This window comes from Plasmodium sp. gorilla clade G2, assembly GCF_900097015.1.
Source record: "Plasmodium sp. gorilla clade G2 genome assembly, chromosome: 13".
Taxonomy (NCBI): Eukaryota; Apicomplexa; class Aconoidasida; order Haemosporida; family Plasmodiidae; genus Plasmodium; species Plasmodium adleri (nom. inval.).
The window spans coordinates 1,471,055-1,496,054 of NC_041705.1; the positions used below are offsets into that span (position 1 = coordinate 1,471,055).

Below are 25,000 nucleotides of genomic sequence, written 5' to 3' on the forward strand. Positions count from 1 at the left end.
TATTTATATAATGATATATGTCTATTTTGTGAAACCATATTTTATTTTATAAAAAAAAAAAAAAAAAAAAAAAGATTGTTATACATAACAATATTATATATTGTAGACCTGCATATAATTTTAAAAAGTTTTTAATATTTTCTCTTTTCTCTTTTATTTTCTTTTCTTTCTTTTTTTTTTTTATTTTATTTTATTTTATTTATCTATATACCCTTTTTTATGCTTATGCAAATAGTTTTAAAATATTTATTAAGAAGATTTAATATAGTTTATAATATTATAATATATATATATATTAAATATTTGTGAACAAAATAGATCTATTTATTTAACGGGACATGATAAAAAAAATAATATTTGTATGACAAGACAATTGTAACTAAAAATATATTTAATAATTTAAAAGAAAAATACATTAGACTTATTTATTCTTGTTCTATTTTTTGTTTATCACATGTGTATATTTATATATTTATTTATTTATCTATATATTTAATTTATATCTTTTAATATATATATATATATATATTAAATTATGAATTCATTGCTTTTGTAATTTTTTAATAATATACATATTAGAATTAAAAAGATACTCTTTTAATTTTAATAAAGAAATAGTAATTAAATAATTTTTTTTTATAATTAATGCATCTATTAATCACATTTTATTTTATTCTACAAGTATAAATATAATAAAATATATATATATATATATATATATATATATACATATATAATATCAAATAAGGTGATAATAAAATTGTATTTTTATTTATCTCCTATTTTGTTTATTTATAGCTATCTAGCCAAATAAAATAAAATAAAAATTATGAACAGTTCATAATTTTTTTTAAAATTTTTATACAGAATCAAAAAAAAAAACAAAAAAAAAAAAAAAAAAAAAAAAAAAATACAGAAAAATATAAAACACACACACACCAAAATAAAGATATACACCTATTATATACATGTGTATATAATATATATATATATATATATTTTTATATATAAGTAGAAATAAAAAAAAAAATATTTATAAGAATGAAAATGGAATTATTAAATATAAAAAACAATGATAATATTCCATTGGGCTCAATGAGATATACAGATTTGCCATATGGTTGTGAGAGTGAATTATCATCAAATGAAGAATCTCCATTTTTCTCAGTAGGCGATTTTACTAACGAATTACATAGCAGTTTTGATGATATTTCTGACTATATATTAGTAGATGAGTCAGATTTAAAAAGAGACAGATCAGAGAATACAACAGGAAGTGAAAGTAATGTAATGTTAGCATCTATGCGAGGCGATGATAAAAGAGGTGGTAATGAAAAAATAAAAAAGGAGTTGAAAAGTTTTAGTTATTCTGAAGAAAGTAAGACATGTAGTGATAATACTCATAATGAAGATGGAAGTAAAAAACAAAATTTTAGTAGAACATTAGGAACAGAAGGAAGAAAAAGAATGTTAAAATTATTAAGAAGAGCATATAAATATAATGATGAATGTAAGATAATAATGAAAAATAAAAACCCACCATTATCAATAAGTTTCTTACCTTATTTTAATTTAAATATGTTATGGCAACTAGCTGAAGATTTTGGAGTATATAATGAAGCTTTGAAAATTCATAGGGAATGTATTAAAAAAAGAAATGCAAGTGTAAAACTTAAGGCAAGTGCAAGAGCTAGTGCGAATTATAATTTGCAAGATATTACAAAGGTATCAAAAAACACAAAAACTGAATATGGATCAGATATTGCATCTAATGCAGATATGAACACAGCAGAAGATTATGACATGACCAATGCATCAGTTAATGAAGATGGACAAGGAAAAAGGAAAAGAAAAAAAATTAGCTTTTAAAATGGAAAATATATAAAAAAAAAAAAAAAAGGGAAATTATAAGAATATATGAAAAATATAAGTACATATAAATATGATAATATATATATATGTATGTATTTATAGGTATCAAATTATCACAAAATTTTTAGTAATATTTAAATGTGTATAATTTTTTTATATGAAGTAGTATATATGATAGAAGATAAAAATTAGGGTTGACTAGATATACACAGATTACAGTCTTTTTTTTTTTTTTTTTTTTTTTTTATACCCTTTATAACATGTATGTTGGCATTTATATATTTACACATTATACATGAATGTATATGTCAAAATTACATTTGTATATAAAAAAAAAAAAAAAAGAAAATTTTTGTAAAAATGTATATATATATATATATTTATATTTATATTTATATTTATTTATTCATTGTTGTCATTTTAAAATACATTTAAATTTTTAAAGAAAATTTTTTTTTTAATATATGCATTTAAATATATACCTATAGATACATATATATATTAAAAATATTTGTGTATTATATATATATATATATACCATTTCTTTAATACATGTAGTATTGTTGCATATAATACATATATGTATGTGTGTATCTCATTTCATATATGTATTCATTTTTTTTTTCAAGCCTCTAATTTTAAGTTTTAGTTTTAATAATGCAGTTGTTTTCAATATATATATATATATATATGTTTATATATATATATGTTTATATATTTATATTTATTTATTTATTTTTATATATGTATGTATAGTTATATTAACATTCTTACTTTTTTGTATTAATTATATGTACATATTTTGTATAATGTAATATTATTTATATATATATATCCATATTTTTTTTTGATTTTTTTTTTTTTTTTAATAGCTTTTTTTTATATTCTTTACATTCCATAGAATGTAATATATATATATATATATGTATAATGCAATAATAGTTTATTCATTATATATATATACAAAATTAATATATTTGTTTCTTGAAAAAATAAATAAATAAACAAAGAAAAAATGTGAAAAAGAAAAAAAATGAAAAAAATAGAAACAGATATTTATTTATTTGTTTTTTTTTTTTTTTTTTTTTTCTTTTTTCGCCATTTTCATATTTTATGATTAAAACTATTTCAATATTTTTTTTAATCTCTTCTAATTTAAAAATAAAAATATTTTCTAAAAAGATATAATAATATCTCATGATCTTTTGATAGGGATCTTATAAATATAATTTATTATATTAAAATGGTTATTATATAAATATATATATATATATATATATATATATATATGTGTGTGTGTGTGTGTCTATTGAATTATAAGGTTTACTATGTAACATTAATTTTGTAAACAAAAAAAGAAAAAGAGTGAGGAAAAAAAAAAAAAAAGGAAAAAAATTAAAAAATAATATACATTATATAAATGAATTTGTGACTTTGATTATTGTGTTTTAAGACTATAGATTTATATAAATATTATGGTTCAAAAAAATTATTCCTTGTTTTTCCATTTACTAAATACACTGAATTTATTATTTACTAACATTCTATAATATATGAAATACATCCAAAAAGATATATGTAAATAGAACAAAATATTCATCGAAATATTTAACATCATTTTACTTCCAATACCTATCATGAGGAAAAAAAAAAAAAAAATAAATAAATAAATATATATATATATATATATAAATAAATAAGTAATATATATATATATATATATATAAATATTTCAATATATATATATATTTTTCTTATTAATACCTGCCCACTCTTCATTGTCCATTTGTATATAGAAAATATTATTTTTTGGATCATAATTTGTTTTTGGCACTCCAACTAGAGCAGCTCTTGAAAAATCATGATTTAAATCTAAATATCTAGTACAACGTTTTGTTTTTTTTTTAAATAATGATATAAAATTTCTTATATTCCAATAAATAAAACTTCCATGCGTAGGTTTACTAATATATATTAATTTTTTATTATAAACATTAGACACATTATGATTTCCATTCCTTACAAATTCGTTAACAGCGTTTTTGGCTAGATGGTCAATTTTTCCCATTGTCAATAATTACACACATAAAAAATATATATATATAAATAAATAAATATATATATATATATAAATATTATTCTCCAGTTATATTTATATTTAAAATATATAATTTATTTAAAATAAAAAAAATATATATATATATATATATATAATATATACATGTGATATTTTTTTATTTTATTTTATTTTATTTTTTTTGTGTTTCTCAGTTCTGTGCATTTCATTTATATAAGGAAATAAAAAAAAAAAAAAAAAAAATTTACAGACGTGAATATAAATATATGCTATATGAAATTATATATATATATATATATATAATATTATATTTTATTCCTTTCTTTCTTTATATGCTATGCAAAAAAAATTTGTCTGCCCAAAGAAAATGGAAATAATAAATATATATATATAATATATATATTATACATATAATATATATTATATTTTACCTGTTAAAAACTATTAAATGGGGGGCGCTTATTTCTTTTAATTTTTTTTATTAATAACCAATATATTTAAAATACTAAAAAAAATATATACATAATAAAAAATGTTACGCAAAATGTTGTGTAACAAAGAAAAAATATATATATATATATATATATATATATATATATATATATATACATAAATATATACACATATATATATTATTATAATATTTCTTTTTATTTTCCTTACATCCTTTATTTTCTTTTTGTGGTTTCCTCGAATTAAAAACGAATCCGGTTTTTCAATGACGTCACTATTGCATATACTTTTAATTTCTCTTTTAAGAATCTTCAAAAAAATAAATCACACAATGAAATAAAGAAAAAATAAAACTGTTCTTATTGACATATATATAGTCTACTTTTATAATCATACATTAATTTATATATATATGTATATATATATATTTTTTTTTTTTTTTTTTATTTTTGTTGACTTACTTCTTTGTTTCCCTTAATTTTTCTTATAACAGTTATAACCAGATTTTTATTATTTTTGTATTTTAAAAAAACAGGCAAATTATCTGACGCTATATGATGAGAAAAAAAAAAAATAAATCTACATATGGTTACTCACAAATACATAAGGTTTATATGTATGTATTTATTTATATATTTTATCTTATTAATATAATGCTGTTATAATGTAATACCTGTTCTCCTTATATAAAAGGGTATCTTGTTTATTTTTTTTTTGTAAGAATTTAAATATTCATTGTATATACTAAAATATGATTTTGGTGTATGCATATATTTAAAAAAATTCATTCTTTTTAAAAACATAGAGTTCAAAATAAAATATGTAAAGTAAATAAATATATATATATATAATCAAATATATAACATTTTTATTGAAATATTATATATATATATATATATATATATAAATAAATTTTTTTTTTTTTTTTTTTTTTTTTTTTGTCATGTGGTAAAATATAAATATCATATTATACACATATAAATATATATAATATATATATATAATATTTTTATTTTTGATTATATAAATTCAATATTGTAGGCACGATACTCTAACAATAAATAAATAAAACAAATACACTCATACGAAAAAGATAAATATATCTTTATATTTATCTTTATATTTATATTTGTGCTTATCACAATTTATATATAATCATTGTTAATTATTTTAAAATCTTTCTAAAAATTCCATATATATGACTTATATATACATACAACATATCAACAATATATTATATATATATATATATATATATATATATATTTATATATTTATATTTTCTTTTATATAATAAGAACAGAAAAAAAAAAAAAACAAAAGTATGCATTTCTTTAATAAGAAAGGCCACTTTAATTGTGTGAAAACATATAAGAATAATATAAAAACAATTATAAATAATAAAAAGAAAGGAGATGATTATTTATTTTTGAATAAGATAAAATATAAAGAAAAAAAGAAAATATGTTTTAAAAATATATTTTTACCAGTATGTGTACTAAATTTTAGTATATTCTCTTTTACTTTATATAATTATTTTAAAAAAAATGAAGAAAATTATTTTTATACAAATGAAATTACAGCTATAGATCATTTTGTTTTATATGACTTCATAAGTATTTTGGGTGTAAATAATATATCTATATATTTAAAAAATAAATTTTATGAAAAATTATTTCTGAATATTCAAAATGAAGAATATATTCCAAAGCAAAATTCTTTATTGGGTTTAATTGAAACCATTTATAAAAATAAAAATAAATATAATAAAAAAAATAAAATAAAACTTTCTAGTGATATCAATCCTAAGAATGATAATATAAAAGAAGAACACAATAAACAAAATGATTATTATATTAATGAGACATATGATGATATAAATAACAATACAAATAATAAAAACATATCTATGAATATAAATATGAATAATAAAAATATTATAAATAATCCTTATTATGATCCTTTTATATATTTTCTTTTTGAAAATATAAAAAATAATAATATAAATCATACTAAAAAGAAAATCTTATCATCCATCTTATTTTATTATATTACCTATTCACAAGATTATTTATATTTATCATATGATCAAATATTACAGCTTGTATACAACCCTAATTTATTTTATAACTTACATAATAGAGAGGAAATTATATCTTACCTTCTTTTAAAAATTTTAAAAAATGAAACATGTATTGAGCAAATATATCTAAACGAAAAAAATATCATACATAAATATATTCAAATGAAAAAGAAAAAAAAGAATCACACAGAAGCAGAGAAGAATGATTCTATAGATATAGAGAAGGATGAGAAGCATATGGACACAATAAAAGATTCTATTATTTCTTTTCTTCTTAATAACAATGTAGATGAGAATGAAAAAAATATTACCTCATCAAATAATAATAATAATAATAATAATAATAATAATATTGATAGTAATTTGTTTGAGTTACCTATTTATAAATGGCGTATTTATAAACTTTATAAATCTTTCAAAAAAAATGAAGAAAATTATTATAAACAACAAGGATTAGAAGTACTACAAAAATATCTTTACAAAATAAATTCATCATATATTATAGAAAATAATAATAAAAAAATTGTAAAAGAGAAATATAATAATATTATGAATAAAATCTATTGGAAATTTTTTGAGAATACTATATTTTATACTTTTATTTTTTCATTTGTTTTACATAATATTAATTCAAAAGAATATAATATAAAAACATATCTTTATATGTTTAAAGATATATATAAAAGTATATATACTAATGTACTTATAAATTCCTCTTTCTTAATACAAAAATCGATTCTTAACAATATAAATGAAAATAAAAAAACAAATAAATTTATTTTAACTTCCTTGTCATTTAATATATTTAATTCATTCATATTGTCATTATCAATATATAGGTGTAAATATGGTAATCCTCCAAAAAAAAATAAATAAAATAAAAAAAAATAAAATATTAAAAATGTATAAACATATACATACATATATTTATATATATATATTTTTTTATTCTTTCAGCTGTGGTTCCTCTTTTATTTTCACAGGTTGTGAAGGATAATTATTTTCTATGATTGAATTTATTTTTTTTGTCAAGAAAAAAAAAACAGTTTTTAAAAGGGATATATTAAAAAAAAAAAATAAAATAAAAAATAAACATATATCCACAATATAAATATAAATATATATATATTGTATACATTTTTATAGGATCCTTTTGTCTATGTTTTACATGCTTCACTTACATATCAAAAAAATTTATATATATATATATATATATATATATATATTTATTTATTTATTTATATTTATATCCTTTTTATATTAAAAAGGAAATGATCTTTTTCATTTTCTGTCATCATTTTAGTGATTATATCATTAGAATTAATAATTTTTTTAAAGAAAATTTTTTGGTCCACACAATTACTTTCTTCGTTATAATAATTTATAAGATTATTTTTGTCGTTTATAGAAATATTTTTTTTTTTTTCATCTGGATATTCTTTTGATAACAGTTTGAATTTTTTTGTATATGTATTATTTGATTCTAATTTTTTTTTTTGTTCTTTACTTTGTATTTCTTCTTTCAGAGTATCATTTTTTATTTTTATATCTATATGTTCATGAGCCTTTTGATTTTTGAATGTTTCAAATATATTAGAATTATTAGAATTATTAGAATTATTAGAATATTGATTTAGCATTTCTTTTTGTTTGTTTTTTTTATTTTTATATAATAATAAGAAATTATCAAAATTATATTGTAATATATCTTTTTCGTTTATATTATTACTATTAATATTATGATCTTCCTTGTATTTATTTATTTTTTTTATTTTTTGTATATATTTTTTATATAACATTTCATCATATTGTAAATCTAGATCGTTATCATTTTTTTTGTCGTTATGTTTTATGTTTGTATGTTCTGAATACCCCTTATTTTCTTCAAAACAATTATTATTATAATTATTATTGTTACTATTAATATGATTGTTCATTTTATTATCATTGTTCATTTTATTATCATTGTTCATTTCATTATCATTGTTGTTATTGTTGGTGGTCTCTATTATATTATTTGTTTTCATATCATTCTCATCATATAGTTTATATAATTTAAAGTGGTTCAAATTTTTTATTTTGTCATGACCCCCCTTATATATATTATTTTCAAGAATATCTACAGAGAAATTTTCATTTTGAATATATTTCTCATTACATTTAATTATATCTTCCTCTTTATTTATATCATTATTATTCTGTATGTACTCATAATTTGTTATTTTTTGGTCTTCCTCATCATGTTTTTTATCAATATGAAGAGATGAACTATATGTAATATTATTACTTCTTGTGTTACTCGATATATAATTTGATCCTATAGCTTTACACATACTTTCGTTTCTCATCATATTTTCTATATCCTTTTTAAATATTTTTTTGTCATATTTATTAAGACCTACATAAGTAGATGTATCCTCACCAGTTCTATTATTCATCTGATCTATAATCATAGTGTTTTTATATTGATCATGTCTAGATAATAATTTATTGTATTCTTTCATATTTTCATTATTGATGTTCTCTTCTTTTAATAAATGAAAAGAATTGTTACTTTTATTTATGTCTTGAACCTTTGAAATATAAACAGGAAGGTTACTTATAGATTTTCTTTTATTTTCTATGTTTTTATAAATAGTTTTGAGTCTTTCATTTATAATAAATAAACCATACATATTACTTTTATTTTTATATTTATTCAACAAATAGGAATCAAAATTAAAATTCTGTTTCTCATTCTTAATAGTGTCATTTGCATATATAAACTGATTCATATGATTATGTGATACATTTGAAGAAGAGAATTCATAATTTAATATGTTTTGTTTATTATTTATATTATGATCCTTCATAGATGTTATAATATCATTACTTGTATCTCTATAATCGTGATTTCTATATATATGATAATCATTTATGATAGTATTATTATTTTCTTTTTTTTTTAACTCTAAAGGGGTATGACCTATTAATTCATTTTTTGTATTCGCAGGTGACAAAATATTTGGATTATCATTACTTTGAATATCTATTTTTTTATAATTCGGATTTTTTTTTAAAAAATTAGAAAGTTTATATCTCATTTTTTTATATGATTCTTCATCAGAATTTATAAAATAATTTCCCTTCTTTTCTTCATCGTTCATATGATAATTATTCTCTCCCATTTGGTTTTTTATAAAAGAGTTATTAAATTTGATTTTTTCAACATTTTCAAAATGATTTGTATTTATATTTTGCTCATATATTTTTTCTTCCTTTTTTTTTTTTTTTATTTGATCTTTTAAAAGGAGAGAGACATCACTATTACCATCATCATTATTATATTGTGTGACATATTTATTTTTTATTTCTTTGTCTTTAAAAATATTACTATTGCTGAAGCTGAATACGTTGCATTTATTTTTAGAGTTATAGAGATTCATATCATATAAATATTTATTGCTGAATAATTCTTTTTTATAAATATGATTATTACTATCCATATTATGATCATAAGATATAATTTTTTTTTTTTTTTTTTTTTTTGTTATATTTATATTGGATATTTCAGGTGTGTCTATATAATTATCTAAATAATTTATATCATTTTTATATTTATTTGTATTTGTATGTATATTTATATTTTCATTTGAATAAAGATTATTTTTTTCCACTTTATTTTTTTCATTTATTTGTTGTATCACATTTGATAAATTGAATTGTATCTTTTTGTCTTCATTTATAGAATCCATATTGTAAGAACAATTGTTATCTTTTTTATTTTCTTCATTTTTTATTAGTTCATTATGTCTTATGGATATAATTTCATTTGTTTTTTTATTATCTTCAATAATCATATGAGGTATTTTCTTATCTTTATTTGAATTATAATATTTATCATAACTACTTGTGCGACTATAAGAAGCACTAAGACTACAAGAATGAAGATGATGATAATTATTATTAATATTAATATTATTGATATTTTTATTATTTTTAATATTATTAATATTTTTATTATTTGTAATATCACCATTAGTATCATTCTTATTTTTGTCATAATTATTACAACTTTTATGTCGTCTTCTTATGGTATCTTTTTCAACTTGCTTATGATTATTTTTTTTATTCATATTAATATGTAGCAAATTTTTTTTTTCTTCATTTGATGATATTAAAGAAGAAGTATAAGAAGAAGAATGTGCCTTTGGTTTTTCTTCAACTTTGCATAACATAAAATATTGTTCATTGGAATTATTACTATTATGATAATTATTATCTCTTTTATTATTATTATTATCTCTCTTATTATTATCCATTTTATTATGATGTCCTTCTTTATCTTTTGATATATCCGAATAACTATCATAATCATCACTATAATTCCCCCTTTTTTGTTTAATATCCTCCTTTGTTTTCTTATATAATTTTTCATTACATACTCTTCTTTGAATAATCAAATCGACATTATTATTTTCTTTCTTTTCTATGTCATTTGAAATATCCTCAGATTTTAAATAATCCTTTAAATCTTTATCCTTTTTTTTTTTTTTTTTTGACAAATGGTTATTTCCTTTTCTCTGCCTTTCAAGATCATTAGATAGATTATCATTTGTTATAGTATTATTATAATTGATATAATTTTCAAACTTTAAACTGTTACTATTTAAAAAAACATGCTTGTTTATATTTTTTTCTTTTTCTAAAGATTGTTCTTCATTTTTTTTTATATAATTATCATCAGTTATATTATATGTGTGATCTTTTTTTTCATCTTTGTCTTGATCATCTGTCGAATCTGTCAAATCTGTAGAATAGATTTTAATTTTATCATCGTCCCCTTTGATACTTAAGAAATTATTATTAAATATATCATTTTCTTTTTTTAAATACATATTTTCATTTTTTAATGTGATAATTATTTTATCTTTTTTCCTTAGATCTTCATTTAAATTATTATTTCTTTTTTTTAATTTATCTATATTATTTTGAAGACATATTATATCATTTTGATAATCTTTAATTTTTTGTGTAAGATTATTCTTATCTATTTCATTCATATCTTTTTCTTTTATTAAATCTTCATACACATTTTTTACAAGCAAGATATCATTAACTATATTTGTTATTGTATCATTTTTCTGATTAATAATATTTTGAAGATTCTTATTTTCTTCTTCATACTCTTTTATTGTATTTATTAAAGTATTTATTTTCTCTTTCATATCATTCATATTCTGTGTCCATACTTTTTCGTTGTTACAATATTTTTCTTTATCTTTTTTATAATTCTCTGCTAAAAGGTTATATTCATTTATTTTTTTATTCACTTCTTCTTCTTTTTCTTGTTCGGCCTTTTTTATAATATCATCCTTTTCTTGCTCCGCCCTTTTTATAATATCTTCCTTTTCTTGTTCGCCCTTTTTTATAATATCTTCTTTTTCTTGCTCAGCCTTTATTATAATATCTTCTTTTTCTTGCTCAGCCTTTATTATAATATCTTCTTTTTCTTGCTCCGCCCTTTTAATTATATCATCCTTTTCTTGCTTTGCTCCTTTTATTATATCTTCCTTTTCTTGCTCCGCCCTTTTTATTAAGTCTTCCTTTTCTTGATCCGCCCTTTTTATTAATTCTTCCTTTTCTTGCTCCGCCCTTTTTATAATATCTTCTTGATGTTCCTTTTTTTTCTTCTCCTCTACATATAACTCCTCATATTTCTTTATTTGTATGATTGTGTCTCTTTCTTGTGTCTCTATTTTTTTCTTAAAAAATATATCTTTATCATCAATTTCTTGTTTAAACAAATTCAATTGTCTCTCGTAAGATTCTTTCAACTTGGATATTTCTTCATTATGTATATTAGTTATATTTATTATTTCATGTTTCATTTCTTCTATGCTTTTATGAACAATAAGATATTTATTTTCAATAAGATTTTTTTCTTCACTGAGTTTTTGTTCTTTTTCTAATGAGGCATCTAATAATGTCTTTAATTCGTATACTTTATTTTGTAAATAAATAATATCATAGTTATAATAATCATTATCTTCATAATTGTCATTATAAATGATATCATTATTATGACATATGACATTTTTATTATCACAGTTGTCATTTTTATTATCACTGTTGTCATTTTTATTATTACAGATGACATCTTTGTCACTCGTCTTATTATTCTTATTATCTCCTTTCTGATGATTATTCATATAAATACCCTCATTCATTTCATAAGAATTATCTTTCTTTTTATATATATCCTTATTATCTTCATATGGAGAATCTAACTGTATTTTTTCCTCCTCATGTATATTATTGAAAGAATATAAATAATCTTTCTTTTCTTTAAATTTTGAAATATTAAAAAAGTATTTTTCTTTTGACCCTATTTTCTTTGAACTGTTTATTAAATAATGTTGATTATTTATATTATCATTATTATTTATTATATCTTCTTTATTTCTATTTATTTTGTTATTATTTAATATTATTTCATTACTTATTCCTAATTCATACTGTTCATCAAAAATGTCAATAAATTTTAATTTCTTTTCATTCTCCATCTTATTATTTTTTTCGAGTGAACTTTTTTTTTTCTCTTCACTTGTAATAATAAAAGCATTCTCGTTTTTTTGGTTCTTTTGTTTTTTTTTTTTTAAAACCTCAGAAGGAGACTCGTAAGCATCCATATTGTATATTTCATTGTAATATAAAAAATAAAATAAAATAAAAAAAATAAAATAAAAAAAAATAAAATAAAATAAAATAAAATAAAAAAAATAAAATGTATTATTTAAATGGTATATTAAGTGTAATAGTAATAATAAAAAAAAAAAAAAAAAAAAAAAGACACTAAAAATAAAAAAATATATAATATTTTATTTTATTTTATTTTTATGGTATAAAAAAAAAAAAAAAAAATATACACATATAAATAATATTTATATATATATTATAATATATAAATTGATTACTTTTCAAATAAAAAAAAATATTCATACATATATTTTTATTATATTTCAGAATGTAACAAAATTTATTTTTAATAATTAAAAAAAAAGAAATTGAAACCGTTACATGTGTACATATAATACACATAATAATTTATTTTATTATTTTGCACTTAAGTTTTAAGAATATATAAATAAATAAATAAATATTATATGTGTTATATAAAAATATGTGAAAGAACGATTATTATTACATAATATTTTTTATATTATTTAATTTAAGTTTCTTATTTTGAAAAAAAAAAAAAAATATACATATAAATATAAATAAATAAATATATATATATATATATATAATATGAAAACACAATTTTGATAATTTTAAAAAATATACAAAAAAAATAAAAAATATAATAATATAATAATATAACAAATTAGTATGTAAACTTGTGAATTCTAATTGTCTCTTAAGCATTATTCCAAATATAAAAAGGCAAGGTCATTTTTCTTATTTTTTATTATTTTTATTTTATTTTATTTTTTTTCCCCTTTTCATTTGTATTAAGAATTATATGTTTAATGTATCCACTCCTGAAACAACATTTGGTGTTATATAAATAATTACATTGATAGGTTCCCATTATTTGATATTATACAAATTTTATTTATTCATACTATGCTTTAAATATATACATATATACACATATATATATATATTTATATATATATATTATTTACTTATATTATTCTTGTTGTTTAAATTTTCTAGAAATTTTTCTCTCTCCTTTTTCAACTGAATAATAATATGAGAAAGAATTTTTGGACTTACTCCATACTCACACAATTGAACTAATATAACTATAGTTTCTTTATCCAGATTAACATTTAAAATATTTGAGATTTCATAAATAATTTCAATGGCCTCTTTCTTTGCTTCTTTGTCATTCATCATTATTCAAATATATATATATATATATTTATATATTTATAAATTGTATGTTCGATATTTTATTTGTCATAAATTAAATATATATATATATATATATTAACAGTATTTATATGTGTGTGATATAAAGCTGATAATTATATCTTTAGAAAAAATTAAATTTTTATTACATATTTTTATAAAAATCCTCAATTTTTCTCTTTATCACACATATATAATATATATATATATAATTAATTTTTTTTTTTTTATAATGTGTAAAGATTATTAAATGAAGATATCAACTCAGAATAACATATAAATGTATTATATATATGTATTATATTATATTTATGTTATTTTATTATTTTTTTAATATATAATTTATTTTTTCATTTTAGCATATGCACATATAAATTAAAGTATAAACATAATATTAAATATATAAATATATATGTATATATTTATATATATATATTATATTTATGGTATTTTATTTTATTTTATTTTATTTTTTTTTTTTTAATGTATATATGTTTATTATACATATAAACTTCTTCACATATATAAATAAATATATATTATATATATATTTTTTATATTTATATTTATTTGTGTAAATTAAATGGAGATGTGAAAAAAAGGATATCATAAAAATGGATAAAAAATATATATCTTTATATATATATATATAACTTTCAATTTATTTTTATTTTTTTATTTTTTAATTTTTTATTTTATTTTTTTTTTGTTTGTACCCACTGATGGGTAATTGCTTATCCTTATGTTTATTGAGAGAAACGTCCAAAAATATTTTTAGATATTTCGAGATTTTATATATAAGATGTTTTAAAAGTTATAATTATATAAGTTATATAAAGTTGAAATATAATAATAAGAAAGATGATAAGATTGAAAGGAAGAGGATTATTACAAGTACTGATCCTAATGAGGGTCATAAAAAGAAAAAAGAGAATTATATAATTCGAGCTTTTTTGGATATGACAAAACATGAAAAAACATTATTATCTATAGCTATGATATTTCTTATAATAAATGCTTACACAAATATAAGCTATCCTAGAATTATGGGTGAATGCATTGAAGTATCTAATAATATGACAAATAACAACAATATTTTTAATAACAACAGTATTATATGTAGTAATACTTTTTCTAATATAAATATTTTTAATAATGTTATAAATTTTTTTTTTCATAAAATAAGATTTTTAAAATATTATTTTGTAGATTCAAAAATTATGAACACCATCATATTTTATTTTCCTTATTTTATATGTGGTGGTATAGCATCTTATATGAGAATATATTTTACAAATAAATGTATAAAAAATGTAGAAGGACGTTTAAAAAAACAAATACATAATAAAATTCTAATGAATAATGAAGAACAGTTTATAGAATATAAGACACCTGATTATTTAATTAATTGTACTTTTATAGAAATAAAATATAGCGCAAAAGAATTAATTACATGTATTACACAAATATTTCGTTATATTAATTCTATAGTAGGTGGATTAATATCAATGTCATGTATCTCTCTTTATCTTACAAAATTATGTCTATTCATTATACCTTTATATGGTCTTTCTGTTCTTTTCATTTTAAAATCTTTAAAACGTATAAAAATTCAAACTACTAATATAGAAGAAAAACAAATAGCTAGATTTTCAGATTCTTTACAAAAAAAAAATATTATATCATTATTTGGCAATGAATCATATGAACATAAATATTTCTGTAAACAATTACATATTCTCAATAAATATGATCATAAATATATAACATCAGAATCTTTATTCTATGCATTCTTAAATATAGGAACAAATGTTGTTATATGTACTATTTTATCATTTGGAAGATTAGAATTGTCTCTTCAGAATATCACACATGGTAAACTTGTTTCTTTTATAGTTTATAGCACAATGTTAGGACTAGGTGTAGGAGGCATATTAAAATTAAAAAAGGATATAAATCTTTTACAATTAAGTTTACAAAAAATATATGAAATATTAGATATGACAAAAGAAGAAATAAAGACAAATAAAAATGAATATGAATCACATAACTTATCTATACAAGACAAACAAGTGGATCTACTACATGATAAACAAAAAGAGAAAAACCAAATAAATATTAAACATAATAATAATAATAAAAATAAAAATGATGATGATAATAATGATGATAATATTGTTATGGATAAACTACATTTCAAGTACCCACACAAATCTTATAATATACCACATAATATTAAAGGAGCCATAAAATTTGAAAATGTCTCCTTCTCATATAATCATTATGACAAAGAAAGAAAAAAATGTGTTTTAAAAAATATCAATCTAGAAATTAATTCTAATGAAAAAGTAGCAATCATAGGTAAAAGTGGCTCAGGTAAATCAACACTCTGGAAATTACTTACATGCAATTTATCATATGAAGGTAATATTTATATAGATAATTTTAATATTAAAAATATTCATACAAATTTTTTGAAAAGAAATATTCTCTCTATCAGTGAACAAGAATGTTCGATATTTAATAGGACCATATATGAAAATCTAATTTATGGATTAATACCCCCCCCACATATAGAAAATAATAATAATATAAATATAAATAATATAAATAATATAAATAATATAAATAACATAAATAATAATAATTATTATTATATTTCAAAATGTATTTTTCAAAATATTAATCCACAACATAATATTCATAAAAAAATTCTAAACAATATTCAAACAACAAAATATTATAATTCACAGAGTTATCAAAAAAATAAAGATTCCAACTCTGATAATATAACTCATTCTTATCAACCACAATATCATTATGATCATAATATTTCATGTGACAAAGATATAGATAATACAAATACAAATAAATATCAAAATTATTATATAGATTTCTTAAATGCATATGATGAAGATAAATTAAATATTATCAACTCCTCCATTAATGTATTATGTGAAGAACTTGACTTAAAAGATTTTATTCATTCTATGCCTCATAATATACATTCAAATATTCAATATAATAATATGTCATCAGGACAAAAACAAAGATTATCTATTATAAGATCTCTTATCAAGGATACTCCTATATATATATTCGATGAAATTACATCTTTCTTAGATGAAGGAAATATAAACAAATTACAAAAACTTATTGATATTTTAATTCCTAATAAAACTATTATATATATTACACATTCAATTCATATTCTCAATAGAATGGATAAAATTATTATCTTAGATGATGGTAATATTAGGGCCGTTGGAACATATGAACAAATTAAAAATGATAAGGTTTTTATGGATATATTTTCTCTGCATAACACTGCTATATAATCAACACATACATATAGATATACATATATATATGTGTGTGTCTTTATATATTTTTATTTGTGTTACTATGATAGTATCACATATTTTTCAATTTTTTAATTTGTTTATCAGAATAAATTAATTCTCAAAAAAAAAGTATATTATATGAAAATTATTTGTATATATATATATATATATATATATATATGTGCATGTATTTGTTTGTTTTTTTTTTTTTTTTCTTTATTTATTTGTTAATCCATATTGCCCTTCTCAAAAATCATAACAATCATTTGTTTTTTCTATCCATAAATTTTCCATACTCTTAGGTGTCTCATATACCTCGGTTGTGGCTTCATATATTTTACCATCAAATATAACTCGATCTCCTTTAGAATATATATTATTCATATAATTTAATGCACCACATATATAATTATCATAACTACATGATCCTTTAAGTTTCCAATCAGTTATATTCACTGTAGGCATAGAATCCGTACTTACTATATTTTGAAAAACATATCCACTCAATTTTATTAGTTTCCCTTCTTCATCTATATATTCATGATTTAAATCCCAATCATCTATTAAATCACAATTATATAAATTAAGATTGTATACTTTTCTAGAATGTTTTATAATATTTTTTTTATTCTTAATCATTTCATTTTCTCTACTCCCTATATCTTTCACGCTCTCGTCAACAAATTTTTCTAAATTTTTATCCTCATTTATTTTTTTTATAGACATATTACTATCTATATCATCACTTCCTTCAGATATATCCTCATCAAAAGATTCATCATCACTTAATGTATTAAATAAGGATTCTTCATTTAATTCTATTGGATATTCTTCTGTTTTATTTTTATCCATATGCATTTGGATATAGCTCATTTTATTCTTCTTACTTTTGTTATTTGTTTTTATTGTAAATTTGTTGTTTGTATGTTTTTTGTTGCGTCTATTTTTAGGTTTAGAGATATTCCTTCCTCCTATTAAATAAAAAAAAAAAAAAAAAAAAAAAAAAAAAAAAAAAAAATTATAATAATATATAAATATATATATATATATATATATATATATATGTATATATATATATTTATTTATTTATAATTTTTAATTTTTTGTGTTACCCTTTAGGTGGTCCTTCTCCCTTTCAACTTCTCTACGTTTGGACTTTTTTTTTGGAACACCCTTTAACCACTTGTTCTTCTTTCCATTCTTTAGTCTTAACAAATTTTTCTCTTTTATCTGATTCTTTTTATTCTTTTGTGTTTTCTTATGATCATTTTTGACAAATGGTGGATCAGATATTATTCTTATTTCTATTGCATCTCCGTCATATGACATTTCTGTCCATTTATTTTTATGATGAATTTCTTTTTTTGACTCTTGTTTATTCTGATTATTCATACTTTTTTTTTTATCTTCATTGGTTGATGATATATTAATAGATTCCTTATTTGATATTGTTGTATTATCATCACCATCAACATTATTATTATTATTGTTGCGATTTTTTGTATATATATTTTTATTTTCCATCTGCAGTTGTTCATTTGATGTTTCATTCTCTTTACTTTGATCATTCGTATTAATTATATTGTGATAATTCCTTTTCTTTTGTATATTTCTCCTTGAAGAATTATTAACCGAAGATTTTTCTAGTTTCATAGATTTTTTGTCCTTACTACGTTTTATATTATAATTATTATTTTCCATATTAGGAATATCCTTTTTAATATTATTTATCTTTATCACATCATTATTAATATCAATATTGTTTTCTTTTGTTACATTAGTACGGTTTTTTTTTTTATTATTATTATTTAAATTATTTAATTTAAAGTTCATATTCCCCGTTTGTTCTCCTTTCATATGGTTGTTATTATTATTCTGCTTTCTACTATTTGATATATCTTCATGATATGAATTATTATTATCATTTGTCTTAAATTTGTTGTAATTCCTTTTTATACAATCCTTCATCTCAATATTATCATTCTTCTCCTTATTATTTATTTTCAATAAGGGTCTATTTTGTAAAGGTTTTATTCCCACAGTATGATCAAATTCTAATTCTTTTTCATTTTTAGAATTATTATTTTGATTGATATAAGGTTTGATATCTCCTTTTATATAATCATTCATCTTAACCTTTTTAGACATCATATAATTATTATTATTATTATTATTATTATTATTATTATTGTTGTTGTTGTTTTTGCCATATTGATCGTTTATAAAATTATCAACATCGTAAGATACATCTTGAACTATAAGCTTTATTAATTCATCCTTACTACCTTTTAAAGTGTTAACATGACCCTCTTTATTATAATTTATCAAAATAGGAGGATCACCTTCATTTACTCCCTTTAATGACAGTGCACTATATGTTCTTATTAATATTAAGGAACATAAGAACATCAATAGGAAGAATTCTTTTTTTATACTAACCATATTGAAATATATATATGTGCCTGTGTTTATATATATATATATATATATTAATTTTTTTAAAATGTTTTATGCATAAATCCAAATAAATTAATTATTATTTGTATTATGAATTCTTTAAAAATATGTTAGTGTTCGAAAAAAGAAAATATAATATAACAAAAAAAAAAAAAAAAAAAAAAAAGAGAAAAAATATATACATAAACAAATAACATATATATATGTAAAATTAAGACATAATACTATTATACCATTTAACACATTTATATATGGCTATATAAAAAATAATCATTTATCATTTTTTTTTTTTTATTTTTTGTTTGTTTTTTTTTTTAATTTATTATAATTCTCAAAACCATTTCTTTATTTCATATATCTACTCTTTCTTTTCTTCAATATTATATTTAAAATGGATATATATAAAATATAAGGTCCTTTTATATATTTCCTTATCCATGAAATATATATGTTTTGGCTATATAAATCTATATATATATATATATATATATATATATATATATATATATTTATAGTATTTATTTTTTTTTTTCTGACTTGTTCATAATTTTTTTTCTTTTAAAACATATAATTTGCCTGTACAACCATAATTTTTTCTAAATATATTCACAAAAACAATGTATAGAATTAACCAATAATATATTTTTTTTTTTATAATGCTTGTTTTAAAATAAAAATCTAGCCAAATTTTTTTTTTTTTTTTTTTTTTTTTTTTTTTTTTTTTTTTGTTGTTTACAATTTTTTTACATATTTGCTTGTATTTTATCCAAGGCTTGATGAATTTTTTCAAAAAGAGTATGAGAAATTTTAGAAGAATTTTCAGTAATATTTAAAATGGAAGATATTTCCATGGATATCCCATATAATTTATGGAATGCTACACATTTTCCTTTAGACGTAATAGCAACAACAAAAATATTTTCTACTAGTTCTTCTTCTACTTTAGACATATCATAAATATATTTATTATTGATTTCTCCAATTGATATACATATAGGTATATGTTCATAAGGAAAATTAATATGTTCATTTTGAACAATTTCTAATTGATAATCTTTATTTGAAATTTCATGGAATGTATTTTCTTCTTCTATTTCTTTTTTTGGTTTGACAATTGGAAAAAATGTATCTTTTAAAGCTACATATATGGCTATACTAATAATATCTAATAATCCACCTCCAGCATTTAGAACCATAACATTTATATCAACACTCCAAGCAAATTTATTTGGCAGGATACATAATTTTTTTTTATTTATATTATTTTTTATACATAAATTATAAATAATAGAAGTCATTGTTTGTAAATGATCTTTTTTTATTCTATTAGCAGCAACAGATGCTGGGCAATCAATTTGTAAATTTACATTACCTTCATCATATGTATCAGAATCAGGAGTAATTAAAGAAAGTTTAATTCCACATATTACATTATTCTCTTCATTTATTACACTGCTACTCCCATCAGCTGACACAAGAATATTTTTATTTATTTCTATTGATCTGTATGTTAATAATGTTCTACCATCTATTCTTATATTGCAATTAATGCTGTCTTCTATGTAATTTAACGAGCTCATCTTTTTCAAAAAAAATAAATATAAATATAAAAATATATATATATGAAAATATATTTATTATCTTTATATTTTACTAATAGGACAAAATTGTAATCAATTAAAAATAAATTTTTATATTTAATAATCAAATGTGATTTATTATATATATATATATATTTATAGTTATATATTTTATTTCCTATGTCCTTATCGTTCTAGCAATATTATCATGTAGTTGATAATAACATTTCATTTGTATCATTACTAAAACAACATTATAATGACCAAAAAAAAAAAAAAAAAAAAAAAATACATATATAAATATATATTTCTAAATACCTGTACGATATAGACAAATATGTAAAAATATATATTCAATAATAAATATTGCAGTTTATTTTAACAAGAAAAAAAAAAAAAAGAAAAAGAATTAATAAATAAATAAATTAAAAAAAAAAATACATACATATATATATATATATATATATATATATTTAATTTTATGGAGTGGCAGAAAAAATTAAGTAAAATATCTATAGAATATCATATTATTATATCAGAATTAATTATCACTGTAATATTTATCGTATTCTCCTAATTCTTTTTTTACGTCTCTATATTTTTTCGTTTTATTAAAACATATAAAAGAATTTATGTAATAAAAATTAATAATATAATTCTTGTTCTTATTCCATATATGATATAATAATAGAAGTAAAATAATAATAATTATTATCATTTTTTATTTACCCTATATACACTTGCTTAATGAAGAAACCCCCTTTATAAATATATTTTATATATATATTATATATTCTCTTTTATATTATATAATTTTACAAGCTCATACATAACATCATAAAAATATTTATACTATATTATAAATAAATAAATATATATATATATATATATATATATATATATCATATATATTTTATAAATTTTTTTAAAACAATATGGGGGAACTAATTTATAAATTATGATTCCTCATTATATTTATAATAACCAAATATTAACAAAAATATAAAAACAAAATAGTGTTATATATATTTTTTAATTTATACAATTTTTTATTTATAAATATAATGGTCACAAAAAAAAAAAAAAAAATTGTTTAAATATTAATGCTTTGAGATTAATTATTTATTATTTTTTTTTTTTAAATGAATAAAAATACCAATGAGTTATTATATCATTATATAATATTGTATTATATAAAAAGGTATATATATATTTTTTTTTACAATAAAATATATATGTAATTATTATATATATATTGAACATTTCAGTGCTTATAAAACTAATTATAGTAAATTAAATGAATAAATATATATATATCATATACATATTTATATATATATATATTATATTTTTTATTATGTTGTTATTTTTATTTAATTTTACAATTTTTTTTTAAATATATATATATAATATGTATATAATAAAGCTTTATAATTATATGTTGGATTTTTTCATTCATATACAATTTCTTTTATTTTTTTTAATTTTTTATGCAAGACTATTATATAGAAACTTATTTAGAAGAGAAACACTTGTGCTTATATATATAAAAATTAAGAAATAAAATTAAAAAAAAAAAAAAAAAAAATAGAAGGATTTATATGACGTGATAATATATAAAAAAATTATATATTTATATATATATAACTTATATTTTGTTCTCAATTAATAATTGAAATAATATTATATTGATATGTATATTTTTATAATTTGTTCTTTTTTTTTTTTTTTTTTTTTCCATAACGTTTGGAATTTAAATAAATAAATATATAACGTCACTTATATATATTTTAATAAAAAATATATTTGTCATTTAAACATTTCTTAACAAAAGGAATATCTATATAAAATATATATATATAATTCATTTATTTTATATTTTTTATTTTTAATTTTTTATTTTTTATTGTATTAAATATGAAGGAAATTGTGGAAGAGCACAATATGGAAAAAAATGAAGAGGAAACAAAAGTAGAAAAAAAGGTCAAAAAAAAAGATAAAAAAAAGGTCAAAAAAAAAGATAAAAAAAAGGACAAAAAAAAAGTCAAGAAAAAGGATAAAAACAAGGTTAATAAAGAAGATATTAAAAATGTCAAAAAAAAGGATAATAAAGTAAATAAAAATATTTCCACTCAACTGAATGATAGCTCCATACAAAATAACCTTGATGATAATAGCGATAGTAATAACCTTGATGCTCTTTATGATGACGATTCTGAAAGTCTTGAAAAATTTTGTAAAGATAATTGCATAGATGATGCAAGTTCAGATGACAGTGTAAAAAAACTGGAAGAATGTATCATGACAAATGATGAAAATGGTAATAGTCTTAAATATATTAACATAGAATATGTAGATTCCTTTTTACAATCTATGAATAAGAAAACGAGATTAAATAAGGTTATAAAAGTATTATCTATGTATAGAGATGCTCTCGATTTTTTTATTGAAGATGAATTAAAAAACGATGAAATGCCTTTAATAGAAAAGGGTGTTGAAAACCAAGGAAATGATAAAATAATGAACACGAAAAAACAAAAAAAGAAAAAAAACAACAAGAAAATAAATAAAAATAAGAAAAAAAAATATGCAATGAATTTAGATACCAGCTTTTTTGTTGTATTTAATGTGTTGTATAACATAGATGTCATGTTTTATAATGTAATGAATGAGGGGAATTTAAAAATGAAGGTGCTAGATATTGAGAAAATAAAGAGTAATGAAATATTTATTGAAGATGAGGAGGGAAGTAAGAAAAAAAACAAGACAAATGATAACAATAATAATAACAAAAATAATGATGATAATAATAATTTAAATGAGAATCATCATAATAATATGGAAGATACTTACGATCTGAATAATATGCTGAATTATAAAAATATAAAAAAATATAAACCTCTGATTATTTACTTTTTCAACAATCTAGCTGAAAATATGAAAAAAATTAAGAATAATGATATATATAGAGGTATATTAAAAATATTAAAGAAAAAAGAAATATTAAGATGGGTTGTAATATTAAATTATGGAAAGATATTTTTAAAAAAGATATGTAAATTATTTGTAGTATCAACAAATAGTGATATATATTTCTTTCTATATATATTAATTGAGAATATATTTCAATTATATAATGAAAGGAAGAAAATTATATTTATGAATTTATGTAATATAAAAAAAGATAAAGAAGAAGAAGAAGATATTAAAAAAACATATAATATGGAAAGAATAA

General features: G+C 18.3%; 11 protein-coding genes across 11 annotated transcripts in view; 4 read left to right on the plus strand and 7 right to left on the minus strand.

Moving 5' to 3' along the window:
- Nucleotides 1–1,041: 1,041 nt before the first annotated feature.
- Nucleotides 1,042–1,869, plus strand: PADL01_1338400 (conserved Plasmodium protein, unknown function; the record flags this gene model as incomplete). The annotated part of the gene is made up of 1 exon (XM_028683937.1): nucleotides 1,042–1,869. One exon carries the CDS (start codon nucleotides 1,042–1,044, stop codon nucleotides 1,867–1,869), a length of 828 nt encoding a protein of 275 aa, XP_028540065.1.
- Nucleotides 1,870–3,361: 1,492 nt separating this feature from the next.
- Nucleotides 3,362–3,940, minus strand: PADL01_1338500 (conserved Plasmodium protein, unknown function; the record flags this gene model as incomplete). Its single annotated transcript, XM_028683938.1, has 2 exons — nucleotides 3,362–3,504; nucleotides 3,637–3,940. 2 exons carry the CDS (start codon nucleotides 3,938–3,940, stop codon nucleotides 3,362–3,364), a joined length of 447 nt encoding a protein of 148 aa, XP_028540066.1.
- Nucleotides 3,941–4,430: 490 nt separating this feature from the next.
- On the minus strand, nucleotides 4,431–5,190 carry PADL01_1338600 (mitochondrial ribosomal protein L49 precursor, putative; the record flags this gene model as incomplete). Its single annotated transcript, XM_028683939.1, has 4 exons — nucleotides 4,431–4,454; nucleotides 4,613–4,711; nucleotides 4,864–4,952; nucleotides 5,076–5,190. 4 exons carry the CDS (start codon nucleotides 5,188–5,190, stop codon nucleotides 4,431–4,433), a joined length of 327 nt encoding a protein of 108 aa, XP_028540067.1.
- A 536-nt stretch (nucleotides 5,191–5,726) lies between these two features.
- PADL01_1338700 (conserved Plasmodium protein, unknown function) lies at nucleotides 5,727–7,495 on the plus strand (the record flags this gene model as incomplete). Its single annotated transcript, XM_028683940.1, has 2 exons — nucleotides 5,727–7,335; nucleotides 7,443–7,495. 2 exons carry the CDS (start codon nucleotides 5,727–5,729, stop codon nucleotides 7,493–7,495), a joined length of 1,662 nt encoding a protein of 553 aa, XP_028540068.1.
- A 234-nt stretch (nucleotides 7,496–7,729) lies between these two features.
- Nucleotides 7,730–13,156, minus strand: PADL01_1338800 (conserved Plasmodium protein, unknown function; the record flags this gene model as incomplete). The annotated part of the gene is made up of 1 exon (XM_028683941.1): nucleotides 7,730–13,156. The coding sequence occupies one exon, from the start codon at nucleotides 13,154–13,156 to the stop codon at nucleotides 7,730–7,732; it is 5,427 nt and encodes a 1,808-aa protein (XP_028540069.1).
- A 991-nt stretch (nucleotides 13,157–14,147) lies between these two features.
- On the minus strand, nucleotides 14,148–14,366 carry PADL01_1338900 (mitotic-spindle organizing protein 1, putative; the record flags this gene model as incomplete). Its single annotated transcript, XM_028683942.1, has 1 exon — nucleotides 14,148–14,366. One exon carries the CDS (start codon nucleotides 14,364–14,366, stop codon nucleotides 14,148–14,150), a length of 219 nt encoding a protein of 72 aa, XP_028540070.1.
- Nucleotides 14,367–15,106: 740 nt separating this feature from the next.
- PADL01_1339000 (ABC transporter (MDR family), putative) lies at nucleotides 15,107–17,722 on the plus strand (the record flags this gene model as incomplete). Its single annotated transcript, XM_028683943.1, has 1 exon — nucleotides 15,107–17,722. One exon carries the CDS (start codon nucleotides 15,107–15,109, stop codon nucleotides 17,720–17,722), a length of 2,616 nt encoding a protein of 871 aa, XP_028540071.1.
- A 252-nt stretch (nucleotides 17,723–17,974) lies between these two features.
- Nucleotides 17,975–20,137, minus strand: PADL01_1339100 (secreted ookinete protein,putative; the record flags this gene model as incomplete). The annotated part of the gene is made up of 2 exons (XM_028683944.1): nucleotides 17,975–18,699; nucleotides 18,841–20,137. 2 exons carry the CDS (start codon nucleotides 20,135–20,137, stop codon nucleotides 17,975–17,977), a joined length of 2,022 nt encoding a protein of 673 aa, XP_028540072.1.
- A 791-nt stretch (nucleotides 20,138–20,928) lies between these two features.
- PADL01_1339200 (exosome complex component RRP42, putative) lies at nucleotides 20,929–21,765 on the minus strand (the record flags this gene model as incomplete). The annotated part of the gene is made up of 1 exon (XM_028683945.1): nucleotides 20,929–21,765. One exon carries the CDS (start codon nucleotides 21,763–21,765, stop codon nucleotides 20,929–20,931), a length of 837 nt encoding a protein of 278 aa, XP_028540073.1.
- Nucleotides 21,766–22,306: 541 nt separating this feature from the next.
- Nucleotides 22,307–22,483, minus strand: PADL01_1339300 (conserved Plasmodium protein, unknown function; the record flags this gene model as incomplete). Its single annotated transcript, XM_028683946.1, has 1 exon — nucleotides 22,307–22,483. The coding sequence occupies one exon, from the start codon at nucleotides 22,481–22,483 to the stop codon at nucleotides 22,307–22,309; it is 177 nt and encodes a 58-aa protein (XP_028540074.1).
- A 1,199-nt stretch (nucleotides 22,484–23,682) lies between these two features.
- PADL01_1339400 (nucleolar complex protein 2, putative) overlaps nucleotides 23,683–25,000 on the plus strand; it is a gene marked incomplete at both ends in the record, with an annotated part of 2,670 nt that continues 1,352 nt past the window's right edge. Inside the window, one exon of the mRNA XM_028683948.1 lies at nucleotides 23,683–25,000. This exon is cut by the window's right edge and continues 1,352 nt beyond it. Coding sequence (XP_028540075.1) covers nucleotides 23,683–25,000 — 1,318 coding nt within the window.